This window comes from Loa loa (assembly GCF_000183805.2).
Source record: "Loa loa unplaced genomic scaffold supercont3.4, whole genome shotgun sequence".
NCBI classification, from domain to species: domain Eukaryota; kingdom Metazoa; phylum Nematoda; class Chromadorea; order Rhabditida; family Onchocercidae; genus Loa; species Loa loa.
This window is the reverse complement of record NW_018108184.1, coordinates 222,147-233,791: the sequence shown is the minus strand read 5'-3', so window position 1 is coordinate 233,791 and position 11,645 is coordinate 222,147. Positions and strand designations below refer to the sequence as shown.

The following is an 11,645-nucleotide window of genomic DNA, read 5'->3' as shown; positions in this document are numbered from 1 at the left end:
TTATGGATATTCACTGGGATGATTGTTAATGAATGTTTTTAAGTTCTCCATATAATTCCGGAAAAAGGTACACATTGATGCTTCAATAAGACGTCGCGGGATTCCGCTCTGTAATTTATTAAGTTTTTCAAATTTTTAAATCCTTTCAAAAAAAAAATGAAAAATAAAAATTTTAAAAATAAAAAAAAAATTCTTCCTCTTCATAAAAAATGAATTATTAAAACTTTTTTTTTTTTTTAAAATACATAGCGTAATGTTATGTTGACGTGATGACATGTTTGATTAAATGTTAAAGGAAACAAAATTGATAATTTAAAATGAAAGTTAATTCGAGAAATGTTGATGATATGTCAATAAAAATAATAAGTTATCTAACACATTACAGTACTAATAATCTCATCTATTCAAAAAAATATCATTTATTTTAAAGTTATCAAATATGAATTGAACCTTAATATCACTGTCCTGAATCCATTCAACTTGAGACATTTTTGAATCATTTAAGTTACGTGTTACACGAATATAATTTGCTCCATTAACTCCACGTACGAGTTTTTGATTTCCATTTGTTGGTATAATTGAAGAATCTACGGAGACGTATGCTCCTTCGTAAATATCTTTTTCAGTATCAAGAATCATTCGACGAACATCCAAGAAATCTCTGGAATTACCTGTGCTACTTCACTTTTCATGTTACGGTATTCTGTGCTATGGAGAAAAAAAAATGCTGTCGCATTTAAGGATAATATTAGATTTTATAAGAAGTTTATGATTTTAAGTCAAGTTATTTTGATTAAGTTTTCGATTTCCGATTTAAGTTTATGCTATTACTGTTGGAAATAGCCTGAAATTAGCTTCCCCCTTGAAAGGTTATAACTAACCATCGATTTCTATCTATTACTAAAATTTAATTAAATGGTCTAAAAGTCAGTATCATGAGTTTCCTCTGAAATATCGATAAGCTGTATACAATTCGTTCAGCCAGTCAAAGGAATAATCAAACTGATAATCAAATTGTTTCCTTATCAACATTAAAATTCATTTTTTAAAATTCCTTCCTCAATTTTTATAAAATATTACGGTGGAAAAAAAACCGGAAGGAAACGGCTAACCGCGGTGAAATGTAGCCACGCATTATTGGGGCGGTAGTGATATAAACCAGTTCTGTAGTGGGATCAATGTGAAGTACAACCTAGAATAGCAAATTCTAAAATAGCTTAATTTATGAAATTTAAGAAAATAAAAATGAGTGATTGCACATTTGCATTTTTATTCTTTTAATTCAAGAATTTAATTATCCTAAAAATATCTCAAAATACTGTGAAGTTCATTTTAATTCCCATTTGAATAAATAATTAATTAACTTTAAAAAGAGATACTTTAAAGTCGGTAATTTGCTTATTCCATAATTTACTGTCTCTCCAAATAATTTTGAATAGTGATTTTGGTGAGCATGCAAATATATCCTGAATAAAATAAACTTGCTTCTCTTTCGAAATACGTATTTCAGGATTACTCCTGAAATTACAGCGATATTTATAAGAAAGTTTTATTCTACAAAAAATGCAACCGTGAATTTGTTATGTTCATCTTAATTAAAGCACTTCAAATTTCACATCATCATCTTTGCTTGTTCTCTAAAGAAAAACAAAAATGATGTGGAAATATATTAATTAGGCCAAATTGATTCCTGGTATTTAGAGCTTATTTAAACTAAATTATTTAAATTCATTCGGTAAAGTTAAATTAATTGCAAAATATTTGGGTATAATCCAACAAAGTTTACAAACTTCTATCTCGAAACAGAATAATATGACTATTAGGACATGAAAAGTTATCGTAGCATTTCATCGTTTACCTGATATTTTACTTGAAGATTGTCAAAATTAAACTGAATTAGGAAAGAAAGCTAAAATTAGTTACCTGTGCAAAAGTTTCCAGGTATTGGCTTGCGTTAATAATTCTTTAGCTTTCAACTTTGCTTCTTCTACTTCTTCGATATATTGCGCTTTCGAGTATACCTTTCCTGCAATCAATATCGCTGATAAGTTGTCGTCATCCGAATCTGAAATTAGAAAATGAAGCGCAAAGAGATTATTGCCTTAAAGATAGGAAGAAGAAGAATGGATAATTGTATTCAAAGATATGTTCAAAAATTAATGAATATTTCATAAAAATTAAAACTTTCCATTCTATGAAGAATCAAATGTATGTATTGATTCATCAATTTGATGTAATCTGTTATGATTAGTCTTCTTGCTATAATACTTTTAATTATCTCTTATCAGTAAATTTACTTCCTCATTTTCTTATCATATTTGTACTATGATCCTTCATTCTTTGTGATATTGATTAGAAGTACAACTTTTTTCAAACATTTTGTTTAACTATTCAGAATAATTGGATTCGATTGAGTGTCAAATGATCAATCCTTGCATATTTAACTTCCATCGTTCAGATATTTCTTTTCCTTTTTTTTTCGGCAATGTTTAATTTTAAAACCAATAAATGAAATTAGTTGAAATGTACCGGAAGAACATTCCATAGCTGAACGGAATTCTTCATCGGTTTGTGCATTTCGTTCTGAGACTTCCGAAGGAGTCTTATAGTTTGGCATAATCATGTAACCACGCTCACGTGGTAAGATATGAAATGGTACCAACCAAAGCTGGAACCAAGCAACCACAAATGAAGATACTAATACCGTATATTGTGGTAAATTACCCTGTGCTGGTGAAAAAAAGAATAGTGCCTAAAAAAAAAAAAAAATGTCATTTTAAAGGAGTAGCCTGAAAGTTTAGATTTGGAATATTAAATGGATTAATCAATTTGACAGAAAATGGTATATTTAAATTTTTATTGACAAATATAATTGATATAAGTGTTAAGAAAATAAGAATAGAAAGTGTTATAAAAGGAAGTACTGTAAAAGATAAGCAGAATTTCGTCATTATACAATATTTTAGTTCGATTTATTATTTAATTCGAATTGAAATTTATTTCAGTTTTATTCAATGTGACCAATTCTGTTCAATCTTTATTCAAAATTATTCAAATTTTACCCAAATTTCTCAATTATTCCCCGTATATTTATCTTTATTTAATTTCAAATTTTTGTCTAAATTGACTTTTTAACCTTTTTCTAATTATTTTAATAGTTAAAGAAACCTTGACAAGGAGGAAAATTGTTGTTGCGATCGTTGTAATGGCGACTGGAAGCCAATGTCCAATTAATAAGATGGAATAGAAAAGGATGAGAATGCACATACGAATAACTGCTGTGATCTGAAATAAGAATTAAAAGCCAAGTTCTTTCTTAGCCAAGTTCCTCCTTATCATATATTCCTAATATCACCTTCTCTTTTTGCACAAACCTAAACTTTTTGAATTCAGATAATATCAAATATCATATTCGATTGATACATGAATGGGAAGTATAGCGACATCTGATAAATGTCCACTTATTTACTTAAATAATCAATCAGAATTCAAAAAAAAAAAAAATGGAATTCATGATAACTTACAACAACATCAAACAATGAAAGCTTCATGAAATCCGGTTGCAAAATATCAACCTCACGAAGAAATACCACTGGCCAATCACTACCTTTGCTCACCTGTTAAAAAGAATTAATCAATTCAAGTTTTGATAGAAATAATCCCAAGAATTAACCTTTCTTCTTTATCCATTCCTTTTCTTTACATCTGACTTCTTCTGATAATACTGCCTTGTTTTCTGATAAAAAAAAAGTGGAAAAAAAAACTGACATGCAGGTTCTTTTAAACTTAGGATGAGTCAGTACTAAATTTAGTGATTCCCAAAATTATCATTTGGTCAATGGATGGTAAAATATTTTTCATTGTGTAAATTCGATCCATCAACCATATACTGTTATGATAATTGTTCAACAAATAGTTCTGATAATTGCTATACCATCGTAGTAAATAGTGATTTTCATGTCGAGAAATGCTTACCGTAGAAATGACCCACAGTAGAGCTGTCAGACACACGTCAAATACTGTCACCACCGTAAATCGTCGACGATCCTTGAAAAAAAACGAAAGATCATTTAATACAAATTTTTATCAAATTGTTTGCTTTAGTAAACTGAAATGCGAAAATTCAACATGAATCGTTAAGTGAGTTTTTTTTAGATGTCAATTTATCTTTTCCACTATCTGTCGATAGTTAACAATTAATATTCTTCCATCCCTTTTTCCGGAACAAAAAAACGGAATAACGTTTTGACTTTTGACTGTATAAAAACTCTGCCAGAAGTGATTCACACTAAGTAGCCTATATAAATTTACATTTATTTATGTTATCATACTGATAAAAATGAAACTTTCCTAAAAGTTGAGGAAAAAAAAAGTGCGATATTAAAGAATTAATTGGAAAATATAAATTATCAACTAACTTTACTTATCCTCGATTCGCCTGATAAGAAAAATTCCTCTGTACTATTCATCTTCTGATATAGCATAACTTGGTTTTCTTCATTATTTTTTCCCACACCTTTTTGTTCATCAGTGCCACTCATACGTTTTCTTTTTTTTTTTTTATCAAATTTTATATATCTAAAAGAAGATTATCATTTCCAATTAGATATGAACAATTAATTTCTATTTTCGTATTTTTTCTCCTTTTAGATAATTAAAATTTCAGTGATAAAATTGCTAACTTAGATAAAAAAAAAGAGGAAAAAGCAAAATATCAAAAAATAAATCAAACGATTAGTTCAATCGAAATACCAAATTTTTACTTGAATAGAATCGCAATAAGAATTAATTAAATTTAATTACGGAGAGTTTTTGAAAAGTTAATTAATGTTATCATGTGTTTGATTTTTTTTAAACATATTTACATGCATGAAAGTTTAAGTAAGCTATCCATTATTAGGAATATTTTGACAAACGAAATTTTTTAATTGTAATAAGCTGAAATTTCTCCGAAACAGTAATGTATGCTTTAATTGCTATAATAAAATTAAAATTAAAAATTTTTTTAAAAATGAGAAAAAAATAAAATTAAATATATTTAGAGATATTAGCAAAGAATGAAAGAAAAGCAACGAAGTTATGCATGTGCATTATCAGTATCACAGTTCTAGTGATGATACAATGAGTTAAATTCTGCTCCTTCTCTCTCTCATCATTATCATTAACACTGTTCACTGATAACACTAATGACACTCCTATACAAATATACACTACTATATGCATGGCAATTGTTATCATTTAACTTCATCTTATATGACTGATAAACAATTATTTTTAAATTCTCAAAAAGTTCTTATAGAAGAAGAAAATGAAAGATATACATCAAATAAATGCTTAATGATTATATAAGTTGACAGTAATGAAGAATAGGAATTAAAATAAACAACAAATTTGAATTAATTAAAACTGTTTGTCCATTAAAATGATAGATGTCAAAAGTCATTCAATAAAAATAATTAAAATTCAATCATTAAAGAATGAGAATTGCTATGAAAAAGCTACAAATAAGTTCATATCGATGATTCATTTATGAGTTTTTGATGACTAACTGATTAATCTGCTGATTGATTAGCCAAATTGCTGATTCATTCTGTTTCGATTCTTGCTTAAAATTTGTTTCACGATCAATAAATGCTGATAATTGCATGAATTGTTTATGAATTGTAATCTGATCATATCATTTGTGTCACCAAGCAATGTTATGAGTTAACCTGAAAGCTTTAAAAGTGATTTATAAGAATGATTTGATTGATCTTCATTGGTACATTTAGATTTTAATGATATATTATTGACATGCAACAGTCTTAATTAATAAGGTTATGCCATGCTAATTAACATTAACCAATTAGCATAGCATAACCTTACTAATCAAGGTGTATCAACTAATTACAACTTGCTACATTATTATATAATTCTTCTTTCATTTATGCCAAAAAGTTTAATTTCTTCGAGTAGAATGTTCTAACAATAATTGAGGATAAAAAGGAATGTGAAATCTATCCTTTACGGTATGTTGAAATGATCTTCTGAATGTTTCGAAATGTCCATTTTATTGTCAAATGCATTTGATAGAACTGATTTACTATCTTGATATCATGTTTCAAGATAATAGAAAAATCACTTCAAACCATTACCATTACCTCTTGCATGTGACTCTTCTGAATTCAATACTGTCATTTATTATAATGAAGATAAAGCAACTAGAAATCATCCCAATCAATATTATCAGATATATCAGTGTACCAATGAATGTTTTAGGTTGATAACGAATTACGATACTCTCTCTATTATCAATGAATGTTTTAGATTGATAGCGAATTACAATACTCTCTCTACTACCAATGAATGTTTTAGGTTGATAACGAATTACAATACTTTACTATCGTTAATGAATTCATCACTTTTTTGACTGTTTATTTCGAAAAATTCTATTAACTTTTGAAATTTTAACCAAAAAAAAAATTTTAAGAAACATAATGTCCAGTGGAAATCATTCATATTGAGAAAATGAAAGTATTCGATGAAGTTGCTAAACCATTAAGACTTAATTAAGGTTTAGCAATAACAATTAGCTTTGATTTTTTTTTTTTGCAATAAAAAGTAGCAGTACTTGCCTATATTTCTCGAATAATCGTTCGTAAATAGAAAATATGTAAATAGGCTTGTATTGCATTTGTCATTTCTGGATTATTGCAAAGCAAAAGCTCAAATCCTTGCTGAAATTTCCAACTTGTTGCAATTTTGCAAACAGCAAAATGTTGCATCATAACATGCAGGAATGCAACAATTAGAGAGAACAAAATCTGCATGTTGAATTGCATTTCTGTAACATTAATCAAATGAAACGACTACAGTAATGCGGTCATTACTACTATAATACTGTCCATTAATCTGCATAATGTCACATAATTATCCCTCGTATCGGAAATTATTTCCGATTTTATGAGGACATTAATGTTATTTGTATCATAGAAAGATGAAGGAATGCTTAAGTGATGTGACGTGATGTTTGCTTAATTAACATAATACATACAGTTAGTTAAATTCATCCCTCAAAACTAAAATGCAAACTTATTTCATTAATTTCTTCCTATAAAGCAGATTTTGAATGTTTAAAAAGTTTTTGAATAATAATAATAATAATAATAATAATAATAATAATAATAATAATAATAATTTTAATGATTGAAATAACAAATCTTACATTATAACGGTAATTAGGATGATATTTTGATTTCCAGAAAATTCCTTTAGATTAAGAGATAGAGTTGTATTATTGTAAAGAATTAAAAAAAAATTTAGGCTTTATCATCTGTTTAATATCTCATATTCCGTACGGTAGCCGGATCAAGTTAAGTTTCACCATTATAACTCGATCTTCAATACCGGTTTCGATGCTAAATGAAAGATGGGAGAATGCTAAGCAACGGTTCAGCTCTTATCCCAAAATATATTTTAATTTGTAAACAGAAAGGAAATACGAAGAAGTATTTGACAGTGTTGTATTGTTGTTTGTACACAAACTCTCGACGATACTAACACAAGTGAACATAACATAGACGTTTGTTATCTTATCAATCATATGCAGCAATCTAATCCATAATATTAAAGTAATTAAGAAATATCTTATCAAATGTTGTTATCAGAATGAATGATATCATAAGTGAGTATATTATAATAAGATCTTAACATATCGGAGTAACAGAGTACGTTTAGGAAGATATCATTAAATAGAACAAAGTTAATCAAAGCAAACAGTAATAACTCTAATTAAACGCTGAATAATTTTTCTAAATTTTTCATTCATTTATCGGTCTACTGATAACTACTGATAACGGAATATCTGATGATAACTAGTTCGAATTTCATGCAGTATAAGAGAAGAAAGTGAGATAGGAAAATATTATTAAGTAAATTAAAATTGATCAAAGCAAATGACAATTTGGCAAAACAAAATGAAATTATATAAAAACGAGAGCATTCATTTAAAAAAAAGAAAAGAAAAATGAGAAATTCATCATTTTCATTTGATCTAATTAGTTGCATTTGAAAATTATTCAGCGAAAGTTTTGAAGAGTCTCATTCCTTTAAATTATTCTTTTTTTCTTTTTGTAGATGATATGGGTCAATTATCAAATGATAATATCATCGAACTTTTTCTGTTCAATGTTGATAGCCAAAATTACGAGAAATACATCAAACAGTAATTTTTATTTCATCATTTCTTAAACTTACTTTTTCTTATCATAACATAACCATTGCCATTTTTACACAAACAAAGTTGTTTTGATCTTTTTTTTTATTTTTTGGTTTTTGAACTTTTTTATTTCATTTAATTTTGAAAATTTTCGAGTACTTTTAAACTTTAAGTTACTATTCAGTTTGTGTTCAAATGATAAAAACTTTTTGTTATAGTCAAAATGATTGATTAAGTTTGACAATTTATACTCAATCAATAAATCGATCAGTTATAGAATACTGTTAATTAAATTATGGATTATCCTCGTATGAATTTGTACAAATACAAAAATAAATCTGAACTAAAGCTCAGTAACAGTAACGATCAAATTAGTTTTCCGAAAATATATCAATTATGAATTATTATAATATTTGTAACAATTTTGAATATAATTATTACCTTAGTTCAGGTGTACTAATTATGATGATATGTTTAGGATCCAATTTCAATCACATTTTATTTTTGGCAAAAATATTTTCCGCTCATTTATTTTGATTTTTATCATAATAAAACGAATAGGTAAACCAATAAATTTGTTCACATTTGACAATTTTAAAAAAAAAAGAAAGAAAGAAAGAAGGAAATATACATTTTTCCTCTTCGTTTACCAATCAAATCGTTAATATTAATGTTGTTTATTTATGTTGAAAGTTTAAAAAAAAAATAACTGAAACTATTAAATGAAGGCAATAACATGAACAAATCATTAATACGAATGGAAAAAGAAAAATGTTGTCATACAAAAGATGGCAAAGTAAATTTTTTTTTTTTGCATAAATTTTCAAATGTTAATGATATTACTAATTAGAATACGGTACAAATAATTCTGTTTTCAGAATTTGATTCATAATAAAAATTATTGAGTAAATTTCAAGAAAGTAAAAGTGTCATTGATATTTTTACATTGACACTTTTCGCAATCATTCGTTATCACTTCGAAATACTTTTATTTGTTTCTTTTAATTTTTATTTACAAATTATTTTTTTGCCATTAATTTCTCTCTTGAATAAGCTTGAAATTAGCAAAAATTTTATTTCCAAATTCTAACTAATACTCGACTAAGTCAGATTCAAGCAAAAGATTGAGTTTAAATTTGTTTCATTTGTTATCTTTTATCAACGATGTATTTAACTGTAATATGAAATAAGGTAGTATAACACAAGGTTTTGATAAAACATAAAAGTGTGGGTAGTGCAAATGAACATGACAATATGGTAAGAGGATATGGAAGATACTGTATCAGAAGATGTTAAACTTATGAGAAGGATCGATTGAGTGATTTCATGATAGTATTAAATATTAATATTAAAAATATTCTTTTAAATTTCAGTTTATTACTTTTATCTAATTTCAATCAATCTATTAATGTATTATTGTTCTTCTTTCCCTCAAATATAATATTGTATCGATGTTACTGTCAACAATTTACCACAATGTTTGCTATCATTCGGTCACTCATCACAACAATCCCACTTTCATTACTGTCAATACATCACTACAACTGCAACTGTCATAGCGATAATGAACGAATGCCAAAACATCACTTTAGCATCATCCTTCTTGAAGAAGAAGGAAAAGAAGAAGACGACAAAAGGTGGAGTATATTGGCTCATGGCACTATCTTACCCGACTATTTGTATGTGTCACCAAAATTAAGAGTCACAGCTGATGAGCACGGGAACAGCGATTCCTTTCTTGTCTCTATCTCCTCCATTCCTTTCCTCCCACTTCTTCTACCTTCGTAACCTCATACTCATATGACCCCACTTCTACAGGTCGTCTCCTCATCCCAGTGCCCCTCTTGTTGACCGAAATTCTCGGACATTATCGTTATTTTCATTGGCATTGTTTCAATGTAGTCGATGCTGTTATGGCGTAATTACGAAAATTGAACTTGAAATACTATCATCTCGTTATTTCCGAAATTCCGGATAACCTTTCGAATCAGTGTTCTTCGACTAAATTAATCTTTTGATTTCCTGTTTCACTATCCGAACAATCTTCTTATATTCAATAAAGGTATCATTATAATCTTATATCTCACATGACGCACTTTCGAACACCGATCACTCTGTATTGATTAATACTTTCAATGGGGTCACACATCAATCAGTCATGACAACTAATCATATTAATGTCATCTTCATGCCTTTGTCTGAAAATACGAAATGTGAAGAGATTGATCAATTGATATGGAAGTTAAATAATTCCTGGCAATTACAGCGATAAGGAATATTTAACAAATTTATTATCCACAATTAATTACTCATCATAATTATCTATGTTATATAAATTAATGAATGAAAGGATAAACCTTTGACAGTCATTTTTTTTTTTTCATAAAATTTGTAAATGCTTAATGGGATGTTAACCTCTTTTTGAAATTCACAAATATCATTGCTACCTTGTTGGAAGAATAATTATACATTGACAAAACATAATAACTCTAATTATCATATCATTTTCTCTTATCTTTTATCTGAGATTCATTATATTGCAAACATTTTGATATTTAACTTCCATTTAACTTCACATCAAAATTCAATTTTTTGAAACAAAAAAAAAAGCGATACATCAAACAGAATATGTTTTTAATTGAGCGGCCGATTGAATACATTTCCTGATTCATTTTTCATTTTTTTTTTACATAGCAACGAAATATGTTCGATTTGTTGTACAAAACATTTTCTCCAAGAAAATGGCGCTGTTGGAATAAGTAAGGAAAAAATAAAAGCGGAAATAAGAGAGGGAAAAGAGTAGAAAGGAAAGTGATTTCTATTCTATCAAATCAAAGAATGAATGACATTTTTTTTTCATTGTAACAGTCAAGAACATTTCTCGATACATTTTTCATATGATATTTTATTATTTTCTTAATTTGCAATTTTTTTTTTAAAAAAAAAAAACTTTACGATGACGTGATTGTCAACTTTTTTCCGTATAATATAATGACTGGCCGGATAAGTATTGGTTGTTGAAAAGGACGACATTTTCTCAACTATTTCTTCATTTTCTTAAAAACTATGGAAGAGTAATGGGCTAGAAGAAATATTAGGATTCAGGAGAGTTTGAATCTTTTTCTGAATAATATTCATTAGTTAGGGCTAAAAATATCGTTCATTCCTTAATACAGGAAATTATTTCTGGACATTGGCCATATTCCGGTACCATTAAATTATTCCATTTTATTCATTCTTTACTAATGTCTAGACTAAGACCACCATTAGTCGGAACATTTCAGTGACATTTAACTGTCACCCTAAAAACTGATAAAATTCAGTGTGTAAAAGAAATAATTTTATGATGAAGTATTCTTCAATTAATGAATTATTTTAACAAACTTACTTTGTGTTAAGCTTTTTTTTGTGTCCACCATTCTTATCCTTTACCAATATGTAATCCATT

The 11,645-nt window shown here is 27.5% G+C and overlaps 2 protein-coding genes across 2 annotated transcripts; one reads left to right on the top strand and one right to left on the bottom strand.

The window, feature by feature from the left end:
- LOAG_01219 (hypothetical protein) lies at positions 1-4,541 on the bottom strand (the record flags this gene model as incomplete). The annotated part of the gene is made up of 10 exons (XM_003136759.1): positions 1-108; positions 451-661; positions 1,113-1,192; positions 1,380-1,518; positions 1,924-2,065; positions 2,530-2,752; positions 3,169-3,285; positions 3,525-3,617; positions 3,976-4,047; positions 4,419-4,541. 10 exons carry the CDS (start codon positions 4,539-4,541, stop codon positions 1-3), a joined length of 1,308 nt encoding a protein of 435 aa, XP_003136807.1.
- Positions 4,542-9,673: 5,132 nt separating this feature from the next.
- Positions 9,674-9,985, top strand: LOAG_01218 (hypothetical protein; the record flags this gene model as incomplete). Its single annotated transcript, XM_003136758.1, has 1 exon — positions 9,674-9,985. One exon carries the CDS (start codon positions 9,674-9,676, stop codon positions 9,983-9,985), a length of 312 nt encoding a protein of 103 aa, XP_003136806.1.
- Between the last annotated feature and the right edge of the window lie 1,660 nt (positions 9,986-11,645).